At 31.5% G+C, this 19034-nt stretch overlaps 1 protein-coding gene across 1 annotated transcript in view; it reads right to left on the bottom strand.

Moving 5' to 3' along the window:
- Window positions 1-1350: 1350 nt before the first annotated feature.
- The window catches only part of LOC106472660 (protein lap4-like), a gene marked incomplete at its 5' end in the record, with an annotated part of 59069 nt that continues 41385 nt past the window's right edge, over window positions 1351-19034 (bottom strand). The window contains 10 exons of the mRNA XM_022401218.1: window positions 1351-1413; window positions 1907-2104; window positions 3048-3110; window positions 5253-5369; window positions 6486-6518; window positions 9758-9874; window positions 12680-12742; window positions 15739-15849; window positions 16670-17515; window positions 18738-18917. Of these exons, the coding sequence (XP_022256926.1) occupies window positions 1351-1413; window positions 1907-2104; window positions 3048-3110; window positions 5253-5369; window positions 6486-6518; window positions 9758-9874; window positions 12680-12742; window positions 15739-15849; window positions 16670-17515; window positions 18738-18917 (1791 nt within the window). The remainder of the gene's footprint in view (window positions 1414-1906; window positions 2105-3047; window positions 3111-5252; window positions 5370-6485; window positions 6519-9757; window positions 9875-12679; window positions 12743-15738; window positions 15850-16669; window positions 17516-18737; window positions 18918-19034) is intronic.

Genomic DNA, 19034 nt, shown 5'->3' with positions numbered 1-19034 from the left:
TAACCACCATTAGAAAAAAAAAAAATCTCAGTTATCCTATTTTTATTTTCTAGAATGACTTCAAATTCTAACATGAAACTACATTTGGGTATCCTTGATAACTTTAAATTTTTAAAAGTGTACATCTATTTATACTGAAATATTATTGTTTTATTACCCTTTGAACAGTGTCTAACAAATTTTCATGACATATAAGTTGTAAATCACACAGCAAACGTGCAACTCACAGTAAGATATATTAAATTACATAATGTACCTTGTGAAAAATTATTATTCTTTATCTTACCTTATCTAACCTAAAAAGTTTCCAATTTTTATATTTTAGTTACTTTTATATTAATAAATAAAAAATCCACATGACAAATAAGGAATAAAGTACTTACTTTATGCTTTTGACTGTCGATGACATCTAAACATACTTTTTTTATACTAATGGTACCACTGCACTATATAACCTTTTCTTTAATTAAATAATATACCAAAGAGCAGAGAACAATCTTATCCATAAAGTAGACAATGTCCCATAACTATTACAACATTTCTGGCTTTCTAACTATGCAAAAAGAGCCATTAAAAATTTGGCTAAGCCCATCAATGTGTTTCCTGTAGGAATAAAGTTTGAACTGAAAGCATGATTGAGAATTCTCTGTACAGAAAGCAGTGTAATATAATGCATCATTTGATAGATTAAAACCTTGGCTTTTTATTTATTATAAATAATATTGTATTAAACATCAGAGAGAACTATTGGCATTTTCTGAAAGAGAGAAAGTGAGAGATGGGCATGGCAAGAGGGTCTGATTTTCTCTTTGATGGCTCTGTAACCAAATATGATTGAAGGCTATAAAATTATGCTTTGCCTGAGCAATGACAACATTATAATAAGTAATTGACATTAAAATTCATACTTCTTGGAGGGGTGGTAAATAAACTAGAGAAGAGGGGATGCCTAGATAGAAAATGTCACAATTGTCATACTAGAGGAAATTTGCAATTTGTTTTATATTGTCATATAATATTAAGGACTAAATATTTATATACTATTTAAATTTGGATTATTAGCTACTTGTTTGTGCCAAATTTATTCGTATAAGATGATAAAAAAGTTATTTAATTAAATTTCGATTTACTACTAGTAGATCATTAGCCTGAAGGTATCATGCTACCAGATAAGTCAGATTAATTGTTAACTAGAGAAGAAATAATTTTGACTTACCACAAGAAATTCATTAACTTGAAGATATCATGTTACCAAATAAGTCAGATTAATTGAAAACTGTCACTAACTTTTAGAAATTTTGCCATGGCTTCAATGAACAGATGATAAAAATTAAAACATTAAATAACAATTCATACCAAATTCTCTCTGTCCTCTTTCTCCCAGTGTGCAGCTTCTTTTAATGTTTCTTGTTCCTGAAAACAGTCATTTAAATAAGAACAGTGTTATTACTCTACAACAGTGATCACTGAAGATAATACTTAATAACTTGCAAAAGGAGGGCCAAAGCTGCAGAAACATTGTTACTATTGACAGTAAAACATTACAGATGTAATGAATTAATAGTGCCATTCTTGTACAACAGTGAGAACTAAAGATATTGGATAACTTGCAAAAGGAGGGCCAAAGCTGCAGAACCATTGCTACTGATGATAGTAAAACAGTACAGAAATAATAAAATAATAGTGCCATTCTTGTAAAACAGTGGGAACTGACAGTCATGAAAAATGCACAGAGATAAAGTGCAGTTTTGAGTTATATCATCTTCCATGTAACCAAGTGTAAATCTAGCTGCACTGCTAGGTATCTCCACATTCCCTCTTGCTACAAAAAAATACTCAGATGCATGTATAAACAAGTAATTTGAAATTACTAAAGATTACTTAAAAACACATGAAAAACTCCAACCTGTCTGAAAACTGCAGTATCTTCATCCTCTCGATCTATGGAAGACACAGACTGTGACGATTTTATATCACTTACTGGACTCTCTACACTGGCTGTATTGTAGCCATCAGAAACTATCAGTGCTACCGATTCACCTGTGTTCTTTAAGGCATGGACTGCTTCTTGATAGGAGGCACCAAGAAGTGATACACCATTCACCTGGTGACAAATCATGAAAACTCAATCAGATTGTTGTTACATACATATTTGAGGCTTTCTACTTTCAACTGACATTGATGAGAAAGTTTGAAAACAAAAGAAATATTTTTGTATGAGAAAAAAAAGCTACATTACTTGAGACATTTAAATTTATTTTAATCACTATTTAGTAAAAAGTAATCTCAAAACAGACAAGTTCATAAACAGCAGTTTCTGCAATGGTCGTATATTTAATATTCCTCAGCAAGGACTGAGAGTACGTTTTAACAATTTCTGATTACCCTAATAACTCTACAAAAAGTCAGCAGTTTCATACTCTCTTTAAAACTTGCGCTACACTTTAATGTTGACCAGATATACATGTGTTTACCAAAGACTGGGTAACAGACATAAATATGTGAATGAAACTAAAATAAAATTAAGTTAACGTGGTTTAAACACAAGTACTTTTACTGAGTGTCAACTAAAGTCATTACGTTTATACGTTTAGTTATAAAATAAATGTTACAGGAGTTGGATTTTATGAAGTATTGTCCGTTACAAAGCACTAACTTATAATTACATATAGCTTAATGCCTTAAATGGAATAATCAATAAAAATGGACAAGCGTGGTTTAACACAATGGATTATTGAAAGAAAAAACTTGTGTTACAGCTTCAAAATAAAAACTGTAAAGGATTGAATTTCACTAATCTTCATTTATTTCTGGCAAGGTATTCTAGAGTGCACTGTTTGTGCAAGAAATAAAGGTTGACACGTACTTAAGGACTTGTGGTATTTATATTACAATATTGTTTATAGTACTTTTTTATATTAATAAATTTTTACCGAGTGCTTTTATTTTACTACAATATACATTAGATTGTATAAGGTTCCTAGCCAGCCGACAGACTAGCATAACGATATGTTGTAGAGTGTAACTACAATCTGTAAAACACAAACCTCTATAACTCTCATTCCCTGTTTTAAACGGCCATCTCTTGCTGCTGCTCCATCAGGCTGAATCTGTACAGTATAGACAAAAACCACTGCTGAAATTTTAGTAGTAACCTGACCTTTATTAAAACTAAGAGAGAATTAGTAAAGAGTGATAACAATTATCATACCAGTAGTCATCCTGGCCATTTCTGAACTACAGAAGCAGATTTTTGGGCAACAAACTTAACAGCCAAACCTAGTATACGATTGAAACACAAGGTGAGGAAATAATCAAGATCTAAACAAGTATATATCAAAATAGTTAATGAATTTTTTTTATGAGAAGTATAACAAGTCTATGTTCATTTTAATTTTTAAATTCATTGCTCTTTTTTTTATAGATCATCCTATTTTGGGATCTAATTTTTTTTTCCCAGCATCTTATATTTATAACTTTGATGTTTATGGGTAATTAAAATCATCATTTCCTCAACTGTATAAAGAAACACAAAAAGTTCACACTTCCCGACCATGAAACATTAAAATCATCATTTCCTCAACTGTATAAAGAAACACAAAAAGTTCACACTTCCCGACCATGCAACATTAAAATCATCATTTCCTCAATTGTATAAAGAAACACAAACAGTTCACACTTCCCGATCATGCAACATTAAAACCATCATTTCCTCAACTGTATAAAGAAACACAAACAGTTCACACTTCCCGACCATGCAACATTAAAATCATCATTTCCTCAATTGTATAAAGAAACACAAACAGTTCACACTTATCGATCATGCAACATTAAAATCATCATTTCCTCAACTGTATAAAGAAACACAAACAGTTCACACTTCCTGACCATGCAACATTAAAATCATCATTTCCTCAATTGTATAAAGAAACACAAACAGTTCACACTTCCCGACCATGCAACATTCATTTTAAGAAGTACAAGTTCTTATTGGTCAGTTACACTAACAAGCTTGATATTATGATTTATTTGACTGTCTGAATGAATAATCAGTAGCATGTTTACACAGATGATGATGGCAATAGCAGCAATATATGATTGTCAAAACAAAAGCATTAAATTGTGATCAATCCAATAATCAGACATCAATCATCAAACTTTACAGAAAAAAAGGGGGAATATACAGTTGTTTAAAAAGATATGTTTGTCACTTATACAGTGACTGATTTTACTGATTATAAGAAGTACGATAATATTGGTGAATAAATAAAATACTAAATTCGAAGTTTGGAGCTAGATTGTAATTTTTTCTTCATTTTTTTGTATCACTACTCTTTTGAAACAATTGCCAAAATCACAAAATAATCAGGGAGAGCACTGAATATGATTAATAAATAAACTGTAGCAAAAATATTTTGTTTCTAGAAAAGGATTAGTCTTGTCTCTTGTATGTATGTAATAGTATAACTGATCTTTATTTCTTTCTTTCCAGGTCCAAATGAGTATTAATGTCTATAAAATAGGCTTCAGATGTTCATAATGTAAACTTGTTAGTTATTTATAAATATACATAACATCTTATGATTTCAAACCTATCATATGTGATTAAAATTCACACATATCATTTGTATGTTAAGAAACAATTGATATTTTAAATATATAAAAATGTACCTAATAAACCAACTGGTTACTAATAAATCCACAAAGTATTAGATAAAACAAATGATTTTATAATATTTTATAACCATAATAGAATTAAGCAAAACTTGTATTGCATAAAATGGTCCAAATCCTGAGGTTACAAATCAGAAAACACACCACATGTGTGTGTGTGTGTTTTAATGTGGAGTCAGTCTTGGCTTACAAATTCTATTTTATCAAAACAGAAAATTAGTCATGATATGGGAAAAACTCTGCATTTTGTTCTAAGTAATAAGTTATCACCAGAGTACGCAGTAAAGTCACCACGAATAAAATCCTCAGGTGCTCGAATTTTGTTACTTTAGAGAATAAAAGAGCATAGAGTACATGAACTAACCACTTACTTCACCCTAAAATAATAAATTATGTAACATTCAGAAACAACACAAAATAAATATTTTTCACTTATAAGTACACAATACAGTCCATGATATGACACAGACTTAATCTGTTAATTCTAACTTCATAACACACAGATCATGAAAAACAAGCTTATAACAAATTTTCAAGTAAATCAATGTAAGCAGGAAAATATCTTAGAAATAACCAACCCAGGCCACAAATATTCCTTCATCAGTCATATCAAGAGGATTTCCTGGCTGACTCCGTGTTCCTCCTTTGATATAAATACCAAGTTTTTCACAGGACTCTCTTGTAATCACAATTTCCTAGCAAAGGAAATAAATACTTATCTACTTTTGTAATATAATTCATAATTTCAATGCTTAAATAACGAATACTTCAAAACAGAAGGGCTGAAACAAGCAGAAAAAATTATTTTACAAAAATTTGAGAACTGATGCTGCTTGACGAAACTTTAAGAGTTTCATACAAAATGCAGCTTTTCAACTACATGCATCTTACCAAAGCTAAATAAAGCTTAAAAAGGTGAATAATCAGACATCAGGTTACTAGACGACAGAATGTTTGTACTAACACAATTAGCACCAGTGCTACATATAAAATTTGATGTAAATGGTGACGAGCAAACTGCATAATGTGCCCCAGCCACTATGCTTGAATAACCATGGTTGTCATCAGTTTGATTTACAGTATCACTCAATTCTATAAGTGTGCTCAAAGAACCATTTCATTATATTACAATAATGTTTCGGATTTTAATAAAGAATACCTATTCATGTGAACAAGAATTAGGGTACTAACAATTGCATCATTTACTTGTGAATCAGAACTATAAGTAACCATTTCAGGTATTCTGTGCATTACAGCTGTAATGTAGTATTTTATAAAAAAAGTTGTAAACTGTAATAAATTTTATGTAAATAACAAATAATATATGATACCTTAATAATGAAACATATATATCTAACTTAGTTTTAGGGTGTTGATACTGCTTGAATTTGTACTTCTTAGCTTGTCATAATACAGGCTTTATTTTGTAATCTAGACTACTATATTTTATTTATTTATTTCAGTGAAATAAAAACATGAAATGTGCTTACCTAGTTTAAAGTAGAAACAACAAACATTTGAGGTTAATTTTGTATCTATCTCATTACAGATACATGTATTCAAAACATTTTATTTAAAAGAACTCTTTCTAAAATGAAATCAAGTTTGGTATAATTTTAAGAAATACTTTTCAGTGTCAGTGAAGAAAGTATACATTAATCATTGGTTTTAACCAAGTTTATCAACTGAAGTACATGTTTTGACAGTAGGCCTAATCCCAGCAAACATTTCCAGAGATCACGAAAGCAACATGCAAAGTTTCTAGGCAAAAAGAGTATAAAACACAAAACCACAGCAACAACTTTACTTACAGTCACTGGCATAGGTTCGAAGAATAGCGTGTTCTAGGCAGAAGAGAAGCATGTTGAAGAAAGCAAAGGTGAGACAGCAGACAGAGCAGCTGTTACATGTAGTAACAGAAATTTCACTTTTATGTGCAATTATTAAGTACACAAAATGTCATCGACCAATGATGACTCAACTTTAAACATCAAAGAAATATATATATATATAACACTAATGAAAATTATCACTAAGATAAAACTGTTCTATCCATGACCAGTTAAATGTGTAGCCTGTCTATATGTATAAAAATACCTATATTTAGGCTAAACAATCGAATGCGAGGAGCTTGTTAAATTCCTTTTGTACAAATGAATATACTATGCAAGTCATTTGATAAAAATCTGTTATCATATAGCAAGGTTTTTTTTTTTTACATACGAGCTATACGACTAATAGAGTTATTGTATATCAAAATTAAGTACTATATTTTCCAGAGATTAATTATATACTCAGTCTTTTGTTACAATGCAGAAATTGCTCAGGAGCTCCATTATTACCGACTTCTTACATTTTTGGGTAAAAGTTTCTGTCCTATCTGGAATAACTAGCTACTGTTTAGAACATACTGGAGATAAAAATGCACAATATAAAAGTACTTGTGGTTGATTTCTGTTTAGGACTAATTTAAATCAGAATTCCAAAAACACAAATAACATCTTTTTTACATGTTCATATATAAACTGAGTAGTAACAAACAAATAAATAAATTGAAAAAATGCAAATAATATTATAACAAGTTGTAACTGCAATTTTTTTTTTTAATATCTTCAATCTCAATACAATTAAAATAATGTTATCTTTTGAGTGATATAAAATTCACTAATCTAGACTAAAAGTATAAATCAGTAATATTTTTGTAAATAAATTAATTAATAAAAGACTGGCAATTACTAGTATTCCTTCATATATATGTTTGTGTGTGTGTCCAGCAATAAAATATGTGTGGTTACAATAAAAAAAGCCCTCAAAAACATTAGTTAACAAGAAAAAACGTCAAATGCAAGTTACAACGGAGATAACAAAACCCTTCTACAATAGTTTTAAATGTGTACAATATTCCTGTAATTATGATGAATGGTAAAAATTGGTGTATACTGGGATTCCTGGTTTGAATTCAATAATTTATTCTTACTTGGAGATAACTGCTGATTGTTAATACTTTTCTTCAAGGGATGGACTATTAACTATGTTCTACTTTTTTTTTTCAGATATTATATGCTATAAGAATCTGATTTCCTAAATTATTAAACTTAAAAACCAAAATGCCAAATAAACTTACTTGCCACCAGAAAAATTTGAAGTGATAAGTGAAGACCCTGTAATAATTATCTATCTACACATGTTAAACAGAGCGTATCTTATATTGTGGCAAAACTTGGCATTATATAAGGTGCAACACAACAGATATTGGAGCATTTTACCACAACCAGACATAGTAGATTTGAGAACTTTAATCGACTGCAAATACCTATTGAGTGAAAAGCGACGATGTTTCATTTTCTATACTGAGGCCTATAGAAGAATGATGGGATTAAACTAAAAGCTGTCCCTTATTTAACCTACACGTTCTTAAAATACAGCAAAAATGTAAATTTTGACCAATACTGTCTGTGTGTGTAACTATAAACACCCAGACTCGGTGCTCAGAAACTGTATATATTGATATTAATAACATATTTCAAATGTCAAGAATTCTGAATGACAATTAATGTTAAAAACCAAATATTCCTAACATCACTGCTGTAAGTGTTCATCCAGAATTAATAAACAACTCAATACGATACAGGTAAGTATATTTCTTAAAATGACAAAAAAAAAAGGCTAAAATATTATCAACAACTATTGTAATTGTCTTCTGATAGCATGAAAAAGATTTGTTTGTATGTTTGTTGTTAATCACAAAGCTACACAATGGGCTGTCTGTGCTGTGCCCACCACAGAAACCCAGTTTTCAGCATTACATGTCTTCAGACTTACTACTGAGTCACCTGGGGGCATGTCTAAAAGAATCTAATAAATAATTATTTTTATTTTGAAGATACATTTAGAACCATACGATTTCACGACCCTCCCTAAAAACATTACTTTTCTAGTACTAGATGTTATATTTTATACTCAAAAGAAAAACAACCTAGGATTTACGGTAACTACTAGGCTAAGCCCGTTCCTTGGATTAGTTACCTAATAAGCTGATTGCTTAGCTTTTATTTACAAAAAACAAAACATATGCTTGTCTTGTTATTATTAATGTCACTATTTCACATAATTGATCAGCATGTTGTATGGGTTTAACCCACAAATTTAAATCCTGTTCCGGTTTGACAACCGAAGTAAAATACAACCATGATCAACATAATGTTTTATGCTGTATGCAAGCACCGTCAATAACTCAAAGATAACTTAACAATGGAAACTGAAGTATTAAATCTCAAAAATTATGATGGTAAGTCAAATAAACACTTGAAGGTTTCTAAACCATTTTTTTTCATTTGGTTCACAAATTTTGAAGATTTTCTGACTTAAATTTTAAACATTATTAGAACATAAACAATGTACAAACACAAATTTAGCCACTGACTATTTAACAAACTATCTACAGCCTGTTTAGAGTAACATTGCAATGTAGAACAAAATGAACAAACCTTTAACTATCCACTTTCATCCTTAAAGTCAAGTAAGGCTTTCAATTTTTGGAGGGATAGGAGTTGATTAAACAGCGAGTGATATAAGTTAAGACACATTTACATCCTACAGTCAGGATGTTAAAATCTCCATGTAAATAGTCACAACCTTCATTAAAAATAACAACTACAAAAACAACTGTCCACCAACCATGAGTACTACTTAATTTCCAAACATTTCTTTGTGCAGACTGACAAGTACGTGTGTGTTTGCCTGCTAATTTTTTTAACCAAATTGTCTTTTACTTTGTAGTTTGAGATTTACTGACTTTTATTCATTCATTTTGAAAAAATTATTCTGCTTCAGTAGCAGAAAAAGTCTTAACAATTTGGGTAAATAACATCATAAACCTACAGAGGAAAGAGTTATTCGGTTTGAACAGTAAATAATTCATCAATCTCAGTATAATTTACATTTACACTGCAATTGAATCTTACTCATTAATGTTCGGTTATCGTGATTACCCTAAATAACGTTTTACATGATTCACAAAATTGTATCGTGTATATTAAAAGTATTAATAGATAATTTTTAACAAAGAGAAACTGTGGCCTACCTGCCAGCCCTTGGGAAGTGGGTCATGTCGAACCGTAAGAATCATCTCATATGTTGGTTCAAGTAATCGTAGTACAGCATCCTGGTGGGAAGCTTTCTGAATGTCATCACCATTCACCTGAACAGATATTCAGTTAAGGTGAGAAATACACCTTTACTAGAAGGTTTTTAAAAACAACTTTGCAAATATTCATATAATTTCATTAAAATACCAGCTATTGTTTTTCAGTTATTTCCAGAACAAAACTTATATTTACTTACAAGATAAATAAAAATTTGAATTATCTTCTTAACTGGTTTTTCATCACAGTAACACACTGTTTACAAGTTTAAAACTTTCACTTTTTTAAAGCACTTACGTTAAAAAAACGAAAAAAACAGTTCTTTTAACCCTTACAGAGCCATGGGAATATATACGTCTTACTTTGGGGTACTGCCATGTGAATGTGGAATTTTCACAGTACAGAGAGGTGTGGATGTCAAGATTGTCAGAATACAGAGATGTGGATGTCAAGACTGTCAGAATACAGAGATGTGGATGACAAGGTTTTCACAGTACAGAGAGGTGTGGATGTCAAGATTGTCAGAATACAGAGATGTGGATGACAAGGTTTTCACAGTACAGAGAGGTGTGGATGTCAAGATTGTCAGAATACAGAGATGTGGATGTCAAGATTGTCAGAATACAGAGATGTGGATGACAAGGTTTTCACAGTACAGAGAGATGTGGATGTCAAGATTGTCAGAATACAGAGATGTGGGTCACAAGGTTCTCACAGTACAGAGAGATGTTGATGTCAAGACTGTCAGAATACAGATATGTGGATGTCAAGATTGTCTGAATACAGATATGTGGATAACAAGGTTCTCACAGTACAGAGAGGTGTGGATGTCAAGATTGTCAGAATACAGATATGTGGATAACAAGGTTCTCACAGTACAAAGAGATGTTGACGTCAAGATTGTCAGAATACAGATATGTGGATAACAAGGTTCTCACAGTACAAAGAGATGTGGATGTCAAGATTGTCAGAATACAGAGATGTGAGTGACAAGGTTCTCACAGAACAGAGAGATGTTGATGTCAAGATTGTCAGAATACAGAGATGTGGATGACAAGGTTTTCATGGTACAGAGAAATGTGAATTAGAGGTGACTAGTAAGTAAAAAAAAAAAAAAAGAGATCTTAACAAACTAAAGTACATAAACAGTGTAAAGAAGTGTAAGTAATGAACCAACCCATCCACAAACTTGTTCAAAGATACAATTATCCAAACAGTAACTGTCATGAAAAACTCAAACATGTACTGAAAATTTAACAAAAACAAAGTAATAATCAAACTCTAAATGCAACTTTAAACTAAAGTAACTTAGATGGTAAAAGAATTATAAAAATCTAACTTACTAAATACCGAGAAATCACAAAAGACCTAAATTATTGCAGGTGGAAATTAGGTTAATCCACACAAGTCCACATAAACTAGCTAAACATGGGTATATCTACTGGGAGCGAGGAATACATACTGAAAAACTTACCACATATCTCCTGGGAAAAAAGAACAATACCTAACCAAGGAAATAAATGGAGGCCAACTATCAGGTGGAAAGTGCCGTAGAAAGAAATTGTCACTCAGTAGTTATATCCTTCCTCACTAAAAATCGTAACGTGAAAGGAAGACATCGTCGACCGAATGTAAGACACAAACCCCCTGCAATCTAAAGTCTGTACTTTTCAAGCAGACAATGTCGACCCCGAGACTTGTTTCAGAACTACTGTCTACTATTGTGGAAAATACATCACCCGCCATATTAAATCTTGAATTTATACGAACACATTAGAATTTGGAAAACAGAAACAATGGAAATCAAACAGAAGAATCAAAACTCGAAGTTGAAACTGATATAAACTTGTGATCTAGCACAATCAAAATTTTCTAGTTACATAGAGAGCAAGTTAAAACGTGTTTACACACTAGAATGCCAATTGAGAAAGTGAGGATTATTCTAGAGTAGTAGAGGGAGCTAGCTGCACTAGTATAAAGGGGGCATTATGATTGGTGGAGGGTAGTAACATGATCAACACATGTTCTGAAATGGTGCAAAACTTATTGGGGTACAAAAGGCTGGTGTGCTGCTAGTGAAAAGTTTTAGCAATGCTTAGAGGGCAGTCCAGGATTGAGATAGCTTTGGGTGAGAGGATGTAAGATCATTTTGGGATGCAGAAGGATGTGGATGTCAAGAGCGTCACAACATAGAGCAATCAGGATGTCAAGAGTGTCACTGTTTATTAAACAAAACTTATGCCAAAAGGTTTTGTATAAGCAAACACCTGTAAACACTGTCAAGACAATTAGTTGAGAGTTGAAATTTCCAACTCCAGTGAAGCTAATGTTGCAATATTTTCTCTGATATACTTGTTTTTATATTCATATAATTGGATTATATCTTAAGATCCTGATTGTGATATAAGTTATCTAGTTTTATAACTTGCAAGGAACTTTGGTGTTTCTGTATATACAATTGTTTCAATATGTAAAATAAATCACCATGTTTCATTTCTTCAGAACACTTGACTAAACACTAAATAATAAAACATTTAAGTTAAACTCAGTTATTCAACACTATTATTTCTTGTAATTACTTTGAAACTTGAATAGTCTCACGTTTATTAAAAGCATTAAAAGTTAAAAAATTTATTATACACATCCTAAACTCAATGACATCTTACATAATGCTATTTCATTAAAGCCATCCTGTTATTACAAACATTAATCTCTACTTTCCTTTCAAAACGCAAACTGGATTTATTGTTATTTCACATAATACAAGTAATTCCATTCTATATATTTTTTTCATAACTTAATTCAACAAACAGTTTGGTTTAAAATGTTCTGCTTTCAAATATCACAACTCTAGATTTTACCTTCAGCAGCCGATCTCCTACACGTAGTTTTTCGGACTTTGCAGCAGTGCTGTTAGGAACAATCTATAGGAAAGAAACAGAGTCATCAACACTCTATTTACTAAGTTTACAAATGAAGCATCATTAATTTGTAGCTACAGACTACCAACTACTAGGCTGAAAAAAATATTTTATAGACTATAATTACAGCTTAATAATGCTCAACAGAAAAACAAAAAATCAAAATGTTTATGATAAACCAAACAGGTTCCATGATTCACACTTATGTTTATAGTTGACAAAACAGGCTTCATGGTTCACACTTATGTTTATAGTTGACAAAACAGGCTTCATGGTTCACACTTATGTTTATAGTTGACAAAACAGGCTCCATGGTTCACACTTATATTTATAGTTAACAAAACAGGTTCCATGGTTCACACTTATGTTTATAGTTGACAAAACAGGCTTCATGGTTCACGCTCTTGTTTATAGTTAACAAAACAGGTTCCATGATTCACACTTATATTTATAGTTGACAAAACAGGCTTCATGGTTCACACTCTTCTTTGTAGTTAACAAAACAGGCTCCATCGTTCACACTTATGTTTATAGTTGATAAAACAGGCTTCATGGTTCACACTTATGTTTATAGTTGATAAAACAGGTTCCATGATTCACACTTATATTTATAGTTGACAAAACAGGCTCCATGGTTCACACTCTTGTTTATAGTTAACAAAACAGGCTCCATGGTTCACACTTATGTTTATAGTTGACAAAACAGGCTCCATGGTTCACACTTATGTTTATAGTTGATAAAACAGGCTCCATGGTTCACACTCATGTTTATAGTTGATAAAACAGGTTTCGTGGTTCACACTCTTGTTTATAGCTAACAATACAGGAACCAAGATTCACACTTATGATTATAGCTAACAATACATGCTCCAAAATTCACACTTATGAATTTACCTAACAATACAGGCTCCAAGATTCACACTTATGATTATAGCTAACAATACAGGCTCCAAGATTCACACTTATGATTATAGCTAACAATACAGGCTCCAAGATTCACACTTATGATCATAGCTAACAATACAGGCTCCAAGATTTACACTTATGATTATAGTTAACAATACAGGCTTCAAGATTCAAACTTGTGATTATAGCTAACAATACAGGCTCCAAGATTCACACTTATGAATTTAGCTAACAATACAGGCTCCAAGATTCACACTTATAAATTTAGCTAACAATACAGACTCCAAGATTCACACTTATGATTATAGCTAACAATACAGACTCCAAGATTTACACTTATGATTATAGCTAACAATACAGGCTCCAAAATTAACACTTATGAATTTAGCTAACAATACAGGCTCCAAGATTCACACTTATGATTATAGCTAACAATACAGACTCCAAGATTCACACTTATGAATTTAGCTAACAATACAGGCTTCGAGATTCACACTTATGAATTTAGCTAACAATACAGGCTCCAAGATTTACACTTATAATTATAGTTAACAATACAGGCTTCAAGATTCACACTTATGATTATAGCTAACAATACAGACTCCAAGATTCACACTTATGATTATAGTTAACAATACAGACTCCAAGATTCACACTTATGATTATAGTTAACAATACAGACTCCAAGATTCACACTTATGTTTGTATTTAACAAAACAAGCTCCATGATTCACACTCATAGTTATATTTAACCAATCGGATTCCATGTTTAGATTTTTGTTAACAGCATAAATAACTCTTCATAATACTACACAACTGTATTTTGCTATTTTAAATGTGCTAATACTTTCTAAATATGCTTCATAATAATAATAAATGAGTAGATATCAAGTATGTTTTGTAGTACTTGTCAGAATTTTCAATAAATATCAACCCCTTGTTCTATGTATGAGAAACCAAGGTCTTGACTCATCTTTCCTGTAACCTGAGCTTCTGACCAAACTTTATAAAAATATAAACTGATCTCTCAGTGACACACAACTTCTAATACACTTAATCCAACAATGGTAAACAACTCTTCTAACTCTCAGTGATACACAACTTCTAATACACTTAATCCAACAATGGTAAACAACTCTTCTAACTCTCAGTGATACATAACTTTTAATACACTTAATCCAACAATGGTAAACAATTCTTCTAACTCTCAGTGACACACAACTTCTAATACACTTAATCCAACTATGGTAAACAACTCTTCTAACTCTCAGTGACACACAACTTCTAATACACTTAATCCAACAATGGTAAACAACTCTTCTAACTCTCAGTGATACACAACTTCTAATACACTTAATCCAACAATGGTAAACAACTCTTCTAACTCTCAGTGATACACAACTTCTAATACACTTAATCCAACAATGGTAAACAACTCTTCTAACACACTTAATTCAACAACTCTTCTAACATACTTAATCCAAGAACTATAAATAACTGTTCTGACACACTTAATCGAGAATTATAAATAACTTTTAACACACTTCTTCCAACAATGTTAAATACCTCTTGAATAAATGAAATTTTGAATTTTCTTTTTCACAAACATGCATATGTGTTTATGTTAAAAAGATATGCAGTAAAAATGTATTACATAGTGGTTTATAAAAATACATACAAATCCAAATGAAAGAAAGAAGTGAAACACCCACGTTTTTTTCTATTAATTGAAAATATACATGTAGACCTGATTTGTTTATGAAATGATTTATGTGTTGTAAATCACACAAGCAGTTTCAGAAGGCAGGAACTTTTTTTTCAGTACTTCTGGACAGAGTACAGTCCACGCATGACCAAGCATTATTTCCAATGAAAACCTCTTATACAATTAAAACAAAACTGTTTCTAAACAACTGACAGTACTTATATTCTGTTATGATACATGGATAATGTTCCTATTAAAAATAACTGGTATAAATATTTACGGCTTTTTCAATTTCTTAAAATTTACACGATTCTTAAACTTTTGATTCGTACGAAATTCTGACAACAAAATTTAGTTAGGTTAACTTAAATCTAGGTATAAACTGTACCTTAGAAATGAAAATTCCAGGTTCGCCTTGACCAAATGGATGGCATGGACGGTCAGCACCTCCTATGATACTGAGACCTAAGGGACCTCCTGCTTTTATGAGTTTAACATCCTGAAACAAAGTGAAATAAATCTTTAGCAATTTTGGACTCTTGCCCTTGGTTACAGAAGAAATTTGGTTAAAATTTTAAGCCGTATAATCAGTCTTGTTGGAAAAGTTTAACACTAACCAATACTATGAAGACAATTAATTAAATTAAATGATCTCAGATATATATATAAATAATTATTATTATAAAATGGACGAAATTTACATTAAAAAACTTTACTGTCACAATAATCAAAACCTACTAAAGCTGAATATTACAAAAAGTGGAAGAGTTAGTCATAAATCAAAAAGTCTTGCTTTAGATATAAATGTGCCTAATTTCATTACTTAATACCAATGCACACGCTTTTCGTGTTACTGTCAAATTCTGCGTATATAAACTGGTTTATTATTAGTCAGAACAGTTTTCTCTTAGCTTAAAGACACATCACCTAAATGCAGTTACATCAAATGTAATGGATTTTACATTTATTCAGCAAATAGGAATGACTGTTCAGTTACAGTAACAGTAGAGAGGAAGACGTGTAAAGAGTAAAAAGAAAACAACTTCTCTACTAAAATGCTATTTTAGACTTTTTACTTCTAAATATTTGAGACTAATCTTTCTCATATTAATAGGCCAAATCTTAGAAAAGGTATACTTATTCAAAGCATATAACTCATTCTTTTCAAATGAAGAGAAAAAAGTTAGGTTTTAAAGAATAGGCTTACAAAGAAAAAGCATGATTTTTTAGATGTGCAATGAAGAAAAGTCACATGGCACAGTAGTCATTAAAAAAGGAAGAAAAGTAAAAGCATCATAAACATTCACAGAAAATCTAACCTCTTCAACTGGAGCAGGTAGAGCCAGGATATTGTTGGTAAATCGAGTACTAACAGTTTCTGTGTACGTTGATCGAGTAATGGTTTCTGTAAAGGTTCCAAGACCTTTGGGTGGAGGGGGAAATTCGGGTCCGATTGGAACGGGAGGATCTGGCCGTTGAATGGTAACTGTTACTAGGGGACCAGGTAGTCGAGGAGTTGAACTGGTTTCAGCCAAGTCTGAGACTGCTGTGGCCGATGGGTGTGAAGGAACATTTTGGGTTGACTCGCCATACATTTGTGGTGGTTGTGAATGAGATAAGTGTACCCGAGGTTCAAAGTTAAAATGTTCAGAAGCTGAAATTTGTGGTGGTTGTGAATGCACAATATCAGAGTCTTGTAAATGAACTGGTTCAGACTGATGTGAATGACCTGACATGACCTGGGCTTGAGGGTTAGAAAACCTTTCTTGTATGCTTGAGAGAGGCACATGGTTTACATTCTCAGGCCCCTGGATTGGACTGCTGGTGTACGTAGTCTGAGTGAGTTGTGGATGTGAGGAAGTGGTAATAACAGTAGGGTGAGAAAGTGGGGGCACTGCTGGACTAGTCACATTAGTAGTAGTTTGGGTGGTATGACACGATGATGAACCTATTGTTTCATTCCTCAGGCCAGGTAACTTAGTATAAATGGAATACATTGGGCGTCCATCTGTTTTGTAGCTGCCTAAATATGATGGCCTGTTGGCCATGTATGAGTTTGCAGAATAGAGGCTGGTATAAGGCTTTGGCATCCCGAACACTTTAGCAGATTTTTCAGTAGGTTCAGAGACAACCTTAGTTGGTTCTCTGGGATCTTTAGGGACTAACTATAAATAAAAATAGTTATAATCAATAAATCAACAACACGAGACCAATAGCAGATTAAATAATACCAATAAAAGCTTAAAAGAAAACACAAAATCTTAGATCACCAATAAGATCGAAAAGCTAACACAATTTAATAAGCAAAAAGAAAAAACCAATCGAACTTCTAAGTTATTATTTAGCTCATAACATTGTATATGATCATCAAAACATAATGAAAGATTTGTATCACGTAATACGAAAGACAACGAAAAGTTCATTAATACAGATTTCAGTTTAAAATGCAATCAACCTTCAAAGTGAGCTATAAAAATCGTTTCATATAGTAATAATATACAAGTGAAACGATATCAAATATCGGTACAACCATTACCAGATGACCATTTGGTTAAAGATCTTTAAATTAAATCACATTTTTTTTCTTTATTGGCAAAAAACTTTTCTGTGCTTCCACAAGAGCAAAGTATTTTTCCTAATTATACACAAATAGCTTTTGATACATCATATCTGATATCGACTTTCACATTTATTTAACCCTTTCTGGCCTGAAAAAACAAGACAAGAATAATTATATTCCCAAGAAACGGTAGTTTCGTAGCAAATATAAACCTATACTTTGAAAATTTTTTTTTTTAATTGATAAATGCACCATTTATTCATAGAGCTTTTCACAAATAAAGGTTGGAGTATTTTCTTGATTTTTCTTTACAAATTAAACTACACAGATGCTATAAAATGACAAAAATATAAATTTTAAGATCTTTTGGAGTTAAAAAAGTGTCGAAAATATAGCTAGAATTATTTGTACTAAACTTTTATATGCAGGGTGCACTCGACACTTGAAAGTTCACACTGCTCACGATAGGATTAAAGTGTAACGCCATTACCTAAAGTACCTAGTAAATGTCTCGTCGCAGAACACAATTTAATTTTTAATGACTTGCACTGTCTTTTTTTATATATATAACGTTTAAAAATGGATTTTCTGTAAATGCATGACTTTCAGTAAAAACGTCTTTTCTTGTTCCTTTTAAATTATTTCACACAAAAGCCCCAGTGAATTAGGTCAATAATTAAAAAAAAAGTCATCAAATAGTATCAGTATCAGTACAATATATAACATTTTATATTTTACATGCAAACTTCAATTTTGTTTTCAATTGTATGAAATGAACACTAAACCATTCTGATTATAAAAGAAGAGTTTTTTTCTTGTGGTCTTACGTGATCTCGCTGAACAACGAGTCGGACAAATCTCTCCAGTCCCATGAGCATGCTAACTGCTTGATCATGACGGGCATCTTCAACATCCACTCCGTTAATAGACAAAATTTTATCTCCAACTTTCAACTTCCCATCTTTGGCAGCTACTCCATTTTCAGTTATACAAGAGATGAAAATACCCTGTAAAAAATTAGTTCCGGAGTACATATAAACTGCATGGACAGACAACTAAAATAACAAATATATTATATATATATATATATATATATATATATATATGTGTGTGTGTGTAGTAGT

The sequence above is a fragment of the Limulus polyphemus genome, unplaced genomic scaffold (assembly GCF_000517525.1).
Source record: "Limulus polyphemus unplaced genomic scaffold, Limulus_polyphemus-2.1.2 Scaffold5500, whole genome shotgun sequence".
Classification (NCBI taxonomy): domain Eukaryota; kingdom Metazoa; phylum Arthropoda; class Merostomata; order Xiphosura; family Limulidae; genus Limulus; species Limulus polyphemus.
Note: the sequence above shows the minus strand (reverse complement) of the source record. Positions and strands in the feature narration are given on the sequence as shown.